The 17,268-nt window shown below is 37.7% G+C and overlaps 1 protein-coding gene across 2 annotated transcripts in view; it reads left to right on the forward strand.

Annotated features, from left to right (window-relative positions):
• Nucleotides 1-17,268, forward strand: part of CLSTN2 (calsyntenin 2) — a 71,097-nt gene that overhangs the window by 36,087 nt on the left and 17,742 nt on the right. For both annotated transcript variants that reach the window (XM_009071761.1, XM_009071760.1), the window contains exon 7: nucleotides 11,837-11,999. In XM_009071761.1, coding sequence (XP_009070009.1) covers nucleotides 11,837-11,999 — 163 coding nt within the window. The remainder of the gene's footprint in view (nucleotides 1-11,836; nucleotides 12,000-17,268) is intronic.

The following is a 17,268-nucleotide window of genomic DNA, read 5'->3' on the forward strand; positions in this document are numbered from 1 at the left end:
AGAAGGCAGATCCTGGAGATCAGAGAAAGTGATTTAAATTCCAGATAAGATTTAAAGATGAATGATGAGGCCTCATGAGTGAAATAAAGTAGAATTTCTATGTGTGCTGTCTTGAGGCAGGAATGAACTCACAGACCAAAAGCTCGTTTCAACTGTCTTTGAAGACAGTTTGTTCAAAAGCCCACAATTCTTTTCAATTTTGATTGGACATCAATTTTAGGAAGGACATTAATAATGCAAGAATGTAAGACTAGCACAAATTGGGCCTTAATGTCCCTGGAAATGTTATCCCTAATCTCTTTGGTCACTTCTCATTGATGTACTCATGGACATAACGTGTACCATTTGGAAATAAAACAGTTTCATGCTTTGTAAGAGCAACAGTAGTCAAAATTCAAGACTGTAATTGAAAACTTCAATAAAACAATGTCAGAGCTCAGGTCTCAGACTATGAAATAAATGAGGTATTTGGGCTGTCTCAGGGAAGAGGTCAAAAGATCTGGTCATTCTCATATTTTTTTCTTTAGTGTTATTCTGATTTTTAAAGTGGTAAATGTGTTCTGTTTGTGAATCATTCTCAAAGACATTATCTCCCTAAGCCTTTGCGTTTTTAAATCTCTGATCATATCTATAGACATTTTATTTAAGAGAAAATTTATACTGACAAACCATAGTGCAGGTCAATATCTGGCATATAAATAAAATAATCACAGAAGCCCTTTAAATTTGAAGACAGAAAATTAAACTTGTAATGTTTATTCTAGCTACGATTTTGGTCGGTTTTTTATTCTTCAGTTTCAGTTAGATAATATTTGATTCAAGTTGATCTGAAAAAATGTTGTCATGTTTCATTATGAGGTAGAAAGTGCATTCATCTCAGAATATTGATCATTCTTTCCATTTAGAAAGAAGTGGTTTTCCACCCTGATAGGGCCAAGGAAATATTTCATTGAGCCTGACAAGCTGCAGCATTCATGGTGGGAATTATATTGCCTCTTTCTTTTCTTTCTTTTCCTGCTCACCTCAGCAGTAGATTTCCAAGGGCAAATCCACCCTGACAGTGACCATGCTGCATTTCCAAAGCAAGTTATTTGCATTATCCTTAATAGTTTTACTTATTCTTTTATATGTGCAGGTAACTCATTTGTGAAATATTGGTATGGGCTGCAAATAAATGGCAGTAACCATCATAGTAACTGAGAGCCACTTACGTACACCACCAGTGTAACGTTCCCCTTTCAAAGGGAAAACATTTGGGAAGCAGTGAGTGTGTCCAATAGAATACTCCTTTTGGTTTGTTTTTCAAAAGATATGAGTGGGTTGGATGATCTTTTGAATAAAATTAGCAAATAGCATAATCGAAGTTCCCACATTAAGAAAACTGGGATATTATGATAGTTTCCATCCATAATAATATATGTACAAAACCAGATCAAATGCTATTTGAGATCTCTAATCCTGACAGTTGGACTGCTAAGTGCTGTTTGACCTTATGTGAGGGTACTTTTCTCCCTTTTGTTAATTCTCCATCAAGTAGTGTTAATTAATAGAAAAAAGTGAATTAAGAAAAGAAAAAAAAGGAATGAGCTACTATTCAGTAAAACTTCCTGTTACAGGTAATGAGCATTATAAGAACAAAGAGCAGCTAAAATAGAAATTTTTATTATTATTTAAACAACAGTAGAGAAATCTACTAAATGCTGCTTTAACTGGTCTACTCACCTCTTGGCTTTCTCACTTCTGCTGAAATCATTGCTGCCTCCTTCACTGGACATCAGTTTCTGACAGCCTGAGGAGAAGGGAACATTGCTTCTGAAACACGGTGCCACTTGCACTGCTCCCACTATACCCCTCATTTAGCGACCATCCCTCAACCTGGGATGAGGTGGCCCAATCCACACCACCATGTTCAAATAATAGTCACTAGGATTATTTACATGAGGTAGAGAGAAAAAAAAAAATTCATGGCCAGGAAAAATTTCCTTACTAGTGATGAATAATCAACATGTTTCTTCCTAATCCTGTGAATATTCCTTTATGAGATCATTATAACAGTTGATACAAATAATTTTCCCTTCTATTGCCTGCCAAGACTGTTATTAGGTAGCTGAAGGAATATCAATAATAGCTTTATTTAATAGCATAGGTAGCAGTTTTCATTAGTTGTGTTTCACTTCAATAGTTTAGTTTCAATTTCAGTCCAACTCAGTTATTAAATACTTAGTTTCAGAAAACTTTTTATTTATTTTTGGATGCTCTGATAGTTCCTCTTTTTTGAAACAGTTTTTAAATTGATTTGTTCTGACACAAGCCATGAAAGTACCCTGAGGTCTTTACAGCTAGAATAGAAGATTTGCAACTGGTAGAATACTCCAAATTGGTCTCAGAAAATATTCACATTATATGAGCTGGTTGGGGCATATTCATTTTAGCGATTAAACCATGGTGACTTTTTGAAAACAGTGTTCCCTTTTTATTGTAAAACTTTAGGAGTACATGTCCTGCAACTCTGTTTTCAAATCTGTTACTCTCTAGGTTATGATAAAAACCCAAAGTTTGTGTATGTAAACATAGATATATAGATATACACACACGGGTATCTCATGCATTGGTACATATATGTCCCATTAAAAGCTATAAAGGATGGCACTATTGGATTGCTTTTAACAAGTCCTTCCCCACCTACCATCTCTCTATCTTATAATAATGTAAAAGTCTTCAGCTATGGTACAGAGTTGTTAAGTCTCTTCTAGGAGTAAGGAAGGAGAAGAATCTCTCAGGTGAACAGCAAGATCTCATCAAAGGGACTGCCAAATAAGAATCTTAAGAGATGTCTGGTTATTATTTTGTTCCCTGTCCTTTCTTTTTCCACAGTTAAATCATAGAGGTTTACCATTAGATTTTATAAATCCTTTCTGTTTTTACACGCTGAAGGTTCATTTGCCGATGACTTCAAATGTCATGTGTGATTGGAATTAAGTTGGTTTCATTAAATGATGGAATAATAGAGTGGATATTGTGATTACAAAAGAGGGCACAGAATGCTGAGATGAAAGACAGTGATGTACTCTGCCTGGCAGAATGCCAGCAGCACGAGAGAGGCTGAGAGAATCTGTCTAGCAAAGAGGTCAATACCACAATTAACATTCTCTCTCTAGCATATGGGGCAGGTAGTTTAGACAAAAACAGATCATAAATCTTGGAAAACTCAAGAGTCAGATCTGTATGCTTAGCTCTTTTAAACTGAGGACGATACACAAATCAGATTAATGCTAACTCACGGTAGTAAAATATTTGCCCCAGTTGCCACAGGGTGACTTGCAGTGTCTGCTCACCCTCTGCTTTGAGATGAGAGACATTTGCTGTGTCAGTCAACCTCCAAATAGAATAGACTGCAGAGTTCTGCAAGATTCAGGTTTTTATCTCAGGAAATTCAAAGATGGAAACATGTTCCCCATCTCTAAGTCTGGTGCCAAATACAGCCTCACCTCTTCAGGTGCTTGCTCCTCCTCCTGCATCCATGGAATGTCCATGGAGGGAGAAGAAGCATTGATCTAATTTGTCACTGCCACGTAAATAGACAGTTCTGATAAAACTGCAGCAAGGAGTTTCCTATGGGAACATTAGTATCTGTTCAGAAATATACTTGGCAAATGTGCTCTATAAATGTCTTTCAGGAATTAGTTTTGGATGAATTGGTATTCTTGGGATATTTCACAAGAGCAAAAAAAATTGTCTAAAGGTGGAACTTCCTTCACCAAATTTTGAGTGATTTAATGGACATCCACACTGCTGTTTGGCACGTCAAATAAACCATACAGCATAATCAATAGCAGAACTCAAGATATTCTAATAAAATATTTTCTTCATATTTTCTTAAGAACCCCAAACAAATCTTAGGGCTGTTTCCTAAGTGTCTGTGAAAATTTGGTTTTTTAACTGAAAGTAAATATCTAAGTTGTATAAACATTAAGTCGAAGAACAAACATGGACTAGACAGTTGAAAATAGCAGTTTGGAAAGATCATGATTAGATATGTACTTGTTTGCATATAGCATTTACTTGAGCAAAGTACACATGGAAATCTAGTAGGTTTTTCTAAGGTATAGTTTTCTAAACTGTCCAGCCAAGTAGTTGAAGAAATAGTCATTTTATAAGGTATACAAAATACAATTTTAAATCAATCAGCATTCAGCTGCATATTCTTTTCAATTAGTGAGAGTATAAGGGCAAAGAAATGCTTCCCAATCCTTGTATTGCCATTGTTGTCAGGGTTTCATGTTGTCTTTGGGCATGTAACTGGTTACACTTTGCTCATTTAGGAGACTCAGGCATGCACCACTGTCTGTGGAGACTTTAGAATGAGATTCCTGTGGCTCTCACCCTCCTCAATGTAATCCCAAGAGGTTTCCCTTCTTTTTATGCATGCAGGCAGAGGCAGGAAATCCAAGCTGTGTTTCTAGATTCCTCACAAAAAATCCTATGAGGCAGCAATAACTTGCTTAAGAGTTGCATAAGAAGTAGGGAAGACTCTCTTTTGCTCCCTTCTCTGGTTCATATTCCTCCAGTACTTAGTTGAAGTCCCAGACAGAAAGGATTTGTTTGCATAATGTTCAATCTCCTTTATTCTAGGACTGGTCATATACATTCCTTTACAAATGAAGACATAGAAGAATGTTTAATTTTGCAAATTCCCTCCCTGTGTATGAAGCTAACATCACATCAGCACATGTACTAGAGACATCCAAGTTCCAATACAGCTCTGATAGCTATGGAAAAGCTTCCTCACAAAGGAGTGCAAATTACTGCATCCTACCACCACTACTGCTGACAGTTGGGAGAGTAGTGGTGCTCTAGTCTCATTAGCATAGCAGTGCTGGTCCAGAGCAAAGCAATCTGGTTGACTGGGGGTTTTAACTTCAGCAGCTTTCTCTGAGACACTCAGAGGGGTGCAGGCTAAGGTTCAAACTACAAGTTCTATTTGGAGGTAAAGTGTGCAGCAGTATTGCTATGGAAAAAACACAGATCAGGTGCATTGTGATGACGCTTTTCAATGTATCACCTGTTAATTCAACTGGTGGAAGGATATTGATTCCTTGTTTTCCCATATACAGTATATTTTTCTTCCACCCTGCCTTAATTACTGCCTACATACTGTATCCATTGTCACTTCAGAGACAGAGTATATTGATTTTACAGACAGGGGAAAAAATGTCATATGAAGGAGCTGCTAAAGGATAAATGTAGCACAGGAAACCTAAAGAGACTATTTTTTAAAAAAATGTACATAAGATGAATATTTTAGAGCTTTATTTCATGTTTTCTGAAGAGGTTATGAAGTTATTTGAGACATATTTGCAGTCTGCACAGCTTCACTTGGTCAAAAATATCCAGACCCTTTTCCACAGATGTTTTAATGCTTTTAACAGTTTAGCAATGATTAGATTGAGTAAAGCCAACACATGTGGCAAATATCTGTCCGAGTGCACAGAGCCTATTACCGAGGTGGAATAAATAATGCTATAAGAGGCAGCAATTTATATTACTAGATGAATTTGATTAGTTGGTGTTTGCACTTTGCTTTTATTTATTTTCAGTAGCTCTTCCCAAAGTGAATATGTTGGCAGACTATACTGCAGCACAAAGCCAATTTCAAGTGCATATCTGTTGATCCTCACAAAAGCAAATTTTGCCTATAAAGACTGAATATTCACAGCATGAGTAGATTTTTGTTCATTATATTAGGAAACAGAAATACACTGGATAACTCAGCTACCCAGTGAAGTAAACCCATCCTGAATGCTGCATATCTGCATACTCAATGACATACTTGAAGTCTACACTAGGATGTTTTTAGCAGTGTATCTTTTGTTCTTGGTGGTGTTGGGTTAATGAAAAAAATAAAAAGAAAGAAATCATAGGTGTTTATAGACAATGAGAAAAAGAGCTAAAATGTCAACTATGTAACTTATTTCCCTAAATCACTTAATCAGCTTTTGTAGCTCAGCTGCTGAAATTTAAGGCAAGGATTTATTAGGAGAAATCAAAAGAAGGCAGCAGTTTTAGCAAAAGCAATGCCCCAAGGCATATTCTTTTCTTTTCTTAAACTAGCATGCCTCGGTTGTAGACGTCTGAGAATGAGAACTGACATCAGAAAAACAATAAAGATAATAAATGAGTTTCTAAAGTAACAGATAAAAGCTGATTCAATGATTTTAAAGATTCCATTCCAGAGACAACCATTACAAACCCCACTGTGGGAGAGGACAAAGCCTCTGTGTGCTCACCTGTGGATTGCCTTCATGCAAAACTCACCAAACTTGTGCAGAATGACTCAACTGCCTAATATTTTGTTACATAAAAAAACCCTATTGAAATTATTGGAATCAACAAAAATGAACAATGCCAAGCTGTGAATTTTTTCCAAAGCTGTTTCAGGAGGATTCATTTGTTGATGGAGAGGAAAACATGGTATTTTTTTTAAACTCACAATAACAATCCTCCCATCCAAATATCATCTGTGTTCTGTACTCTGAACCAGGGCAATGGGTGCCACACTTTGAAGCAGAGAGCTTTCAGAACAAGGCAGGGGCTTGGCCTGGAGACTGGAACTGAGTGGATAATGCTAATGCCTTTAAGCATAAGATGAAAGGGAGTTTCCCTGTGTTTGTTGTCCTCTTTAGTGAAGCAGGATAATAATGCAGAGCAGGAGCTGTCTGCATGTTTACATGCAAGTTTTCACAAGGATGACCTCCCCCAGCTCTGTGCAGAAATGCCTGCAAATAAGGAAACTGGTCTATTGTTAAGGTTTTTGTATAAGCACTATACACACACTGAACAGGTGCATAAAGTGGCTTTGAGGGGGTATCTGCCAATACTTGAAATGGAAAATTCTTGCAGAAAAGAAGACAGCTTAACTTGAAGTGTTTACCACTCTGATGATACTAGCCAAATCACCATGAAAGAAAAGTCAGAAAGAGCACTCCAGTTAGGTTGAAAGCATTTCAGTGTTTTTCAAATGAAATTCCTACTGCTTGTACTCTCATCTTGTTGTTTGTGTGTGTGTGTGTTTATTTTATTTACTCTTTTATGTCTGAAGCAAGTTTACAGTGAAAATATCATGACTGATGTAAACAGATAATTTGGGAATTCTTTTTTCCCCCAGAGAATTTAGGATTTGGGATATTTCATTTCTTAAATGGGATTTTAAATACCTGTTTTGTAAAGCAGTTCTGGTCTTATTCTCATGAGCCTCCCAGTTCACATTACAGTCAGCCATTAGCAGAAGAGAAGCGCTGTGTTGCTGCTGTACCTCATGGCCTGGTGGTTACAGCAGTCACCTTTAAGATAGCAAACCTGAAAAAAATGTCACATCAGAGTTACAGTGTTTCCCTCCTGTCGTCTTCAGTACAATGGTGTTTATGGAATCAAAATTGTAATTTAGCTGGGAAGAGGCATTAGGAGGTCTCTTGGCCAACTTCCTACTCAAAGGAACTATGAGCTGGGACCAGGCATTGAAAACCGTCCAGGCATGGAGGCACAACCTCTCTGGGCAGCCTGCTCTACTACCTGACTGTACACACGGCTTTACACCCAGTCTGAACTGGTCATGTTTCAATTTATATCCAGTTTGCCTTATTTCAGTTAACGCTCAGCATCCTTTGTCACATCATGTGCACTTGGAAAACCCTGTCTGGTAACTTCTCTCCAGGCACTGTGAGGTCTCTCCTCACATGACAAGAGCTGGTCACATTGTCGGTCCTCCACTGAATTCACTCCAGTTTATCCATGTATTTCTTGTATTTAGGGACCCACAACTGTGCACAGTATTTAGATGTGTTCTGATGAATGTGACTAAGGAGAGAGGTTAGAGGTTCAGAGCATGTTAAGAGGCTACAAAAGGCATCCAGAAGGGAGTAGAGTGACATGTTCTGTGTATCAGAATTAGATTAAGGTGCTTTCTTCAAAAAAGTGGTTCAGAGCACTTTTGTCAGCTGAATAAGTGGTTCAGATCACTCAGGCAAAAAGCAGTTTGTGTCTCATACCTGTGCCAAGTAGTGATATTTACAGTAAGCAGAGAGCTTTCTTTGCTTTCCTTTTCTTCTTACTGCCTTCTTTTTTGGGTTTTGTGGCTGTTTGAGTCTGTTCTGAGAACACTTCCTCAGCAGTCACACGAAACAGTAGGTGGAAGCAATACCTACTTTCTCAGCTCTAGAGGGATGAACTCAAGAGTGTGCACTGAGCTGCACTGCTAAGATGTGCAGAGCTGTTAGCATGGCCAGACTCAGTGACTTGCTGAACATTACTGAAGGGACTTTCAGGAAGCTCCTCAGAGGGTTGAAATTGTGCATGGTCCTTCACTGAGACACTGGAACACTTCTGGAAGTACAAGTTGTCTTTGTGTGTCCAGCCAAACACGTGAATGATCCCCAGGCTGGATGAGCCTTGAGCAACCTGATCTAGTGAGGAGGTGTCCCTGCCCACGGCAGGGAGGGTTGGGACTAGGTAATCTGTAAGGTCCATTCCAACTCTTAAAGTCTATGATTCTGTATTCTGTGAGTGTGCCCCAGCTGACCTAAGTGAGGCTAAAAGAGCTGTAAGATGTAAAGTGTGTGTTCTCACGTGTGCATGCCAAGTCCCTATGTACAAAGCTGACAAATCAGACGCTTTGCAGACCAGCAAAGTCTCCTTCTAAGCACCATATGCTTCTCAGACCAAAATACTTTGGTTTCAGCCTTTTCCTAAATGTTCCAATATAATGCAGAAAAATCTGTGACGTTTTTCATTATTACATGCTAAGAGCTTGAATGTCTTGGGCTATCTACTTCATAAGATTTGTATGAAGCCTGCTTTCATCTATTTCATAAGAACATATTCCAATGCAATGGCTTGTAATCAGCACTAAGACTTCAGGCTGGTTAATTCACTGTGATTTGATTAATAAATTTTAGAGGCAGACTGGTGTGATAGAGTGATTAGACCAACCAAACCATCCAGCAGTCTTTGAAAGCCAAGCTTACTCATCTGTAATTTTATCTCATTAAGATAGCTTTATAAATTAGATTTTTAAAATAAAGTTCTTCCTTGAGAATATTAAAATTTCTTTATTTGCCAGTGTAGTGTATTTCATAATTTTATTTTCATGGCTTCACTTCTTCATATTACATTCTATTGCCACTGTGGAATACATGCAGGGGAAAAAATTGGCTTCCTGTGTTAAGAAGGTGAAGGAGGTGTCTGAAGTGATAGCCTAACAAATTACACTCCACAATTATTTATTTCATTACTTTGTTGCTTCTGAAATGGCCAAGCATGAAATAGTACCTGCTGCTGAGTCACTGGGATGTATCCCAGAGTTTTGCAGTAAACGTTTGCTTCCTATTAGAGTATTTGTGTTTACACTGGGACCCAGTACAGATACGTAAGATCATTTGGTGGAATAGCCATGTGTCTGTGTACCTAAGCTGTGTTGAAATTGTATGACAATTAAGCACCAGCAGGTGCTTTTGAAATCTCAGGAAGCACCAAGCTCAGACTCTTAAGTGTCTAAATTCCTTTCAGAATAGCACTTGATGTGTTTAATGTGTTGAAATTTAAGGAAAAACATGCAAGGGTTGGTTTGAAGATATCACCAAGCTGTCTACACTTGCATTATCCTCATGGGTCCCTTCCAACTCTGTGATTCTGTCTTTATCTTATGTTCTAGAATGTATCAGGGGAAAAAAAAAAGGTTAGTAAATACTTTGTATAGTGTGGACATTTGCAGTTGGACACCTGCATTTTCCTTGGAAGCCTTGGAGCCCAGTTGCTGGAGTCTTGAATTGTGGAATTTATGTAATCTTGTGTTTCCAAGAAGCATTTTCTTTGAAAAATCTAACTGCCTAATGGACAGTCAATAGAGTAATTTGACTAGCTACACATTATCATAGTTTTTGTGTATATAACATCTCAAAATGCTTGGGCTCGCTATGTTAGAGTTCTCTTGCTTTGGTTAAATATGAGAAGGATTGCTCACTCATTCAGGTGCACCTGGGCTATCCCAAGTGATGCAGTTTAGGGTTGCAAAACAGAAATAGTGTGAAACAGTTCTCTGAGAAGTGCCAAGTATTAAGGCCTGCAGTTTCTGCTCCGCAAGGTCTCTGAGAATCAGGCACATCAGTCATTTTGGTTATATAAAACATCTGATGCATGTGGCTGTGATGCATCACACGCTAATGGTCAGGTCAGGAAACCCAGCGAGCTGCTTTTCCTTCAAAGGGAGGACTGTGTAATGCTATTTGTGATTGCTGTTTGTACAATGAAGTTTTCAGTCTTCCAATTTATTTACTTTCAATTTTGGTTTCAGTTCATTTAACCTTCAGAAAACATTTGTGCTGTCTACTGCTTACAAAAGGAAAGCTCTAGCAGCCCCTTGCTGCATTTATCTCTTGCTGTGGAGCTATGATGTCTGCAGTAATAAATGTATTCGTTTGAAATAGAAGTGATTAAGTGCCTGTTGAAATGTCTTCTGGAACAAAACATTAGCTTTTGCTTTCAAAGGGCAGATATTACAGCAGATAGCACTTAACCTGGCCAAGGACAAAGTGCTATGTTTAAACATCACTTTTCTGCTTGCTTCTGTGAAAAAGCAAGATCTGCATTCGAGCACTTAGAGTGCTTAATATATCAAACCAAGTATCTCTTCAGAATTGAAAGTAGCATTGCTGTAACTATCGTTTGTTTTAAAACAGCCCACCCATCCTACCAGTTTGCTGTGATTTATTCCTCTGAACTTTTAAATCTGAAAGATGCAAGAGAGGAAGAACAAATTGGTCATTGATATTTACACATTAGACTTCTGTCTTAAGAGGTTTGGGTTCATCTAGGTGTATGTTTCTGAGCTAAACTGCATTTGGCCATTTTACAGTAATCCTTGGTTGTCCACGTCAGGAATTCATATGAGTTTTGACACTAATCTTGTCATCTTGAAACTCTGTGGTAACCATGGCCATTGCTTTTCAAAGCTGATGTATATCAGTGAAACCACATAGATCTTCATTTTTCTGACTGTCTGGGAAAAAGCACAAGACCAAAAGATGAAGGATGGAGATGATGTGAGTTTTCTGCCCAAATCAGTTAGACACATAGACTGCTTGTCCATCTGTGTGTGTACAGAGCACAGCAGAGGTTCTTCCAGCACTGAAGAGGTCCTGGTGTGTTGCATAGAACTTTCTGAGTACTATTATGACAAGTTGATAGTGGCAATCATTGGTAATGACTCATCCGTCTAGTGACTAAGGGCTGTATATTTTCTTAATTTGAAGCTTGAGCAACCTGATGGGCCTTGAACAACGTGATCTAGTGAGGAGGTGTCTGTGCCCATGGCAGGGGGGCTTGGGACTAGATGATCTGTAAGGTCCATTCCAACCCTTAAATTCTATGATTCTGTGATTCTAATAGGGATCCCCAGTAACTATGCTGATATATCCTAAGTATGCAACTCTTGCAGACAATTTTGTATTCTTAGTAGTAGATGTAGACATTAAGAAACTAATATTATGTATTTACAAATGTGAAAACAGAGCAAATACCAAATTTTCTGATTTTTCTATTTTATCCATGTCTTATTATCAAATAGTGTGTTTTAAGGTGCCTCTATTTATTACATCTATTCTGCAAGTACACCCTGAGTACACAACAACATTGATTTAACGTGATTAATTTTAGTGATGCATAAATTGCAATAATGCTATTTTTTTCTGAGTGGTATTTGAAACAACAAAATTGAAAAAAGCATAACAATTAGTCACCTGACATTGAGTGTTAAATAATATTTTCCTTGCATTCTGTCTTTCAGATCTGTGATAAAGAATGGCATTACTACGTGGTCAATGTGGAGTTTCCTGTTGTGACGTTATACATGGATGGGACAACCTATGAACCTTACCTGGTGACCAACGACTGGCCCATCCACCCCTCACACATAGCTATGCAGCTGACAGTCGGTGCTTGTTGGCAAGGTAAATAGGACAGCAAGTAACAGACAATAGAATTAGGCATTCAGACCAAAAAGAGTCTTATTTGTCTTGCTGATTGCATAATAAATAAATTGCTAAGATGTTGATGGTATAAAATCGAGTCCAAGGATAAAATGGACAAGACACTAACCATCTTTGCATTTTCACGACCTAAAGAAGTATTGAATACAGTTTATCTGTTCAATGTGAGAGATTGTCTTCTTTATCTCTTGTCTTTACTTCTTTAAACTGTTACCTTTGTTCTCCAGTTTCAAGCAAACTATCTAAATATTAAAGAATTCCAGCTGTCTCTTTTCAGTCCCTGCCTCAAATTTCTTTCATGACCCATGGCCCAATCCTGTGCTCTTCGCACTGGATTTATATCACAAGCTATTCAAGTAATCTAATTGATTCACCCTGCTATAGACCAGAAGTAAATGTGAAATCAAAATAAACCCAAAAATCTAAACCCCTGAGCCATACCTGTATGGACTTTTGCTTAAATATTAACCTTTTCTGTTTCCTACCCTTTACAGGATTCTTTTTTCCTGGTCCTTATGCCACTGTTTCTTTCCCTGTTCTCTCTCTTACTCCTGAAGTGCTCCTCTTTTTCTGCTCATCTGCTTTTGTAAAGTTGTGCCCATTACCCTTCTGTGTTGACTATCTGTTTACACACTATGTCTTTTTTTCACTCAAGACCAAGTATGAAGTGAAGCAAACTGTATAATCAGGAAAACATGCTTTAACACAGATTTGTGCCTTCCCCAGTCATTAATGTTGTCTCACTTTCTCCGTTATTACCTTGTTTGCCAGTTTGATCTCTGCTCATTTACAATATGTTTTCTACAAAATCTGGACATCTTAAGCATGGCAGAGCTGTTCAGTGTGAATAGTATTAGAAGCTAATCCAGCTGTTAGATTCTGAACACCTTGGGCTAACGTTCCAACCTTTGCTTTGATGACAACATGCAGAATGAAGCCACAGTAATCCTAGCAAACAACAAGATTTGATAAGTTTGGAATATTGATCACTGAGATAGGTACTGTGATAAGCTAGTCAGCATGACACTAATCCCATATGTCTAGGAAAGTATAGACTGATTCTCGTCTAATTGGTATTTGCATGTGTAGGTTTTTATCTCTTAGGTGATCTTTAAGTATGTTGGAATTTCTCATTGATATTAAACATAGAACAGAATACATTTAATTTTACTTATAAAAATTAGTTACTATTCTAAGGGCATATTACTCCTTTTTTTTTGCTAAAATTACATAGAAAATTATCTATCAGACTTTTCAGAAAGCAGAACTTGCATTTAGTCAGTAGTTTACTTGCATGAGTAGCTGGCAGATATAAATTTAATTTACATTAGTTTTCTTTTAGTTAGATCTGGTTGGATTTTTTCTCATGTAGTATTGGGGCAATACTTTTAAATCGATGTTCCAGAGTTAACAAATGCAAATGTCATTTGTAAATTCAGTTCTTTCCAGACATGAGCAAATGCCATAGAGGCTGTGAATAATCATTGAGTATTGCCTTCTGAAAATCAGCATTTCTCAATAGCTGTGCTAAGGAGATTTCATTTTAATCCCTCACTTCATGTTTATACCAGGCTCTTCTGCACAGGTCTACAGAAATATATTTTTGCACTATTTCTATTACTTCTGTCCCTTAACTTCTTTCATTCATACACTGTGTTTTTAGCACTCTCTAATACAAGTCTTTGGGGTTTTGGGGTTCTTTTTCATGAGAGTAAGTCTCAGTATTGGTGGGAATCCACTCCCCTCAGCCCTCACCTGAATCTCCTGTTAATCATCACACAGGTGCCAAGTTTTGAGAACTGTGGAGTAGTAATTGTATCTGGAAGATGCACTGTAAGCAAAAGCTCTGCCAGCTTTGGCACAGTGCTGCATCTGTGGCTTTGTCTGCCTCCAAGGCAGCTGAGCACAATAACAATAATCTTGTTCCATTTGCACCTCTGTCTCCTTATCTCAAATTGTTAAGAGAAGGAATTAAGGCAAAACTTCTCATATAGGCTCATTACAAGTATAGACCCCAGACTATATTTAGTATTTAAGCTGTTAAGTTGAAATTTGCAATTGTTTTCAGACATTTTTATCTTTGCATTGAATAATTTGATGGCTTAATGAATAACCATTCAGGATAAGATTCTTATTCTGCTTTTGGTGAAACACCTGATTTAAACTACTGAAATTGTAGCTATTGCTGCTATTAATATTTACTGCAAGATTATGTTATTGCTCTTTTAATAGTGAGAGAAGTAGAGCTCATCAAATGTAGAAACAAATTTTCCACCTCATGAAAATCTCCAGATTTAGCTAAGATAGTGTGTTAAAGATTCTGATAAACTATTATGCGTCAGGCAAAAAGATGAACTTTTAATGCTTATGTGAAATAAGATTTCAAGATATTTCTTTTGACAAAGCTTATCTTTTAATAAGCTTGTTTTGATCACCTCAAACTATTTTAAATGAATGGTGTGGAAAGTCACTTTGTAAATAAGTTTCAGCACTCTATTTCCGCCTGTGAAATCAAAATTATGCAGCACATAAAACCAATCTATTCCATTCAAAATGTTAATTTTCAAAATCCCTGTATTTCAAGAGAAAGGAGATATATCAAATAAATATTTGACTATAAATAGTTTCTGTGAAACTGTGAACTAGATCTACTTAGGATAATACATTTTGGCCAGTAAGAATAGTCCATGCCTTTACTTGTCAAAGCATTATAAAACTGCTTTGCAACCAGCTACGATTTATTTCAGTACAATATGCAGTGATTTAGGTGTCATAAGCCATCCGTGTTAAAAGGATATGAGGAGTTTCTAGCTCAGGTTTGCTAAATCTGCCACCTTCCCTTTTCATCAAAGCACTGGCAGAATAGAGCACAAGCTCTAACCTCTTCCTTCAGAGAAGGCAAGACCTTTTTTCCTGTCATTCCTAAACTATTTTACAGTTCTGAGCCCATGGAAAGACTATGCCCAAGATTCCTGCATTAATAATAATTTGGGATTATTATTTCCTATTAGTAATATTTCAGTGCCAAAGTAACTGCTTTCTGACTTTTATAGCCTTGTTTATAGCATCTATTATGAAAAGTTAGGTTAGTTTTTATCTCTACCTTCAGCTGTTCATGTGAAATAGAAGAGCAGTGTAAGTTTGGTGCTGTTCTCCTGGCCATAACATGAAAACAAACCAAATGTGCAATCTCTCAGGTTTATGTGATAAATGTAAACTTCAGGCTATGATGTGTTCACTGTGCCTTTTTGGGGTTTTTTTCTTTAACATCAGCATTTGAGGTGGAAGAGGCAAATCTCTCCTACATCTTTGCTCTTGCCTTAGCAGTATAAAAACTGTAACTGATTTGCTTGTTCTTGATTTTATGCAAAATTTCTTTAAATAATGTGAGTTGAGTGCTAGGAGTCTCCTAAAAAAAGAGGTGAAATTAACCTTTTCCTAAAGAGCAGAGTCTTGGAGACATGCAGAGTGAGGTTGGCTGAAAGAGCAGAAAGCCAGGCTTTAAAGGTGATAGAAGGGAACCTTCCTAGGGTCTGTCAGGCACTGGGTAAAGTTTACTGCAGCCCAGGAAATCACTCAGTTACCTAAAACCAAGCCTGGGGAATAGTTCCCAGCTTTAATGACACATTGGGCATGAGGAAAGTTGTACCTTTTGTTCTAGCATAATCAGTATGAATTTTCACTACTTAAAATTAGGTATTCTGGATGTTACTGTGGTATAATATTCCTCTTTTTATTTAAAAACCTTGGTTCTTTCTTCAGAGAGCTCGTTAAAGGGAAGATCTAAGCAGAACTACCTCATTGATTTTAAGGTCCTGCACAATGGTTAGCATAGAGTGAATTGCTTTTTGTGCAGTTCAGGTTTAATGCTGCTGTACTTTAGGGCAGGGAGTTTATTTAAGGGTGGGAGTTAAAGCATTATCTTTAAGCTGTTTACATTGGTGCAGCTCCATATGACCCAGGAGCAGTGACAGCTAGAGACAGATATATCTGAACCTGTTGCAGCCTATCTCCAACAGAGTGCCAGCCTTCATGCATGGCAAGTCCTGAATTTGTATCTGTGTTTTCAGTGACACAAAGCCTGGAAAAAGGCAGTACTGACTACAGAGCTAAGCAAACTGACTCTTAGTGAAGTATCTGAGGGCAGAAATGAACACTTTGGACTGCTAGTACAACTGCTCCTGAAATTAGGCTTTGCTGTACCCTGGCAAAGTTTTACAGCTTTCTCTGCAGGATCTTAGTGTTAGGTATATAATTAATTTTAACATCTTTAAAATTTTGTTCACATCAGTGGTCTCACAGACGATTGTCAAGGGTGTGATTTTGTTGTAGGTCAGGTTATTTAAGGCCAAAATGCTGTTCTGTCTCTAATGGTGAAAGAAATTTTAAGGTAAAATTATTCTTTCTCAGGGTGTCTAAGGGACAATATTGACTTGCTTCTCTGTGTGCTTCTCAGAACAAAAGAGACATGAAAGAGAACATGTGGGAAGTGTGACCCTGGCACTGTGTCTGATCCCTTACCTCTCTGAATGGATGCTAGAAGCAGACATGGTCCATTGGGATAGGAGAGAACTTGCCAAGGCTCTGCTTTGGTTCCCATTGCTACTCTCTTCTTCTTTAGCAATAACAATACTTTAGCTTTGCCTTTCTGCCTAAAGATTCTAAAGATCTTTCCAAACAATAAAAGGTAACCCAGTTCTGCAGCAAGGAAGTAGAGTTACCCTTACTCCATGAGGACAAAGTGCAGTATGAAGAGGGCAGAAGATTCTTCCTCGGGTCACTTAAAAAATTCTGCATCACAGCAAGAATAGAATTAGACTTCCTGATCTACTACAAAATTGTTCTTATTCTCCCTTTTAGCTTTTGAAATGCTGTTTCATTCTCCTAAGCAATACAAGCAAATCATTAGCTTATCCTGGAGCCACTTTACAAGTGCTTACCCCAGTAAGCTCTCCTCCAAGGTCATTATTTTTGACTCAGTTTATCTGAGGACATAGAAAATGGACCCTTTTACAGAGTGAGAAATTTCTTCCATTAAACCAAGGTTTATAGGTTCCCACCCTGATCCCTTTATTGCTATATATTCAGTGACAAAAGCAGACAGAAGAAGGGAGCAAGTTACGTGATTTGGTAGGCTAAAATTTTTTTTTACCACAGCCTGCAAACAGACTTCCTCCTGGTTCCTCTGAAAACATAAGGTCTTGAGCTCATACAAGGCATTTTGGGAGGG

This window comes from Acanthisitta chloris, unplaced genomic scaffold, assembly GCF_000695815.1.
Source record: "Acanthisitta chloris isolate BGI_N310 unplaced genomic scaffold, ASM69581v1 scaffold5913, whole genome shotgun sequence".
NCBI classification, from domain to species: Eukaryota; Metazoa; Chordata; class Aves; order Passeriformes; family Acanthisittidae; genus Acanthisitta; species Acanthisitta chloris.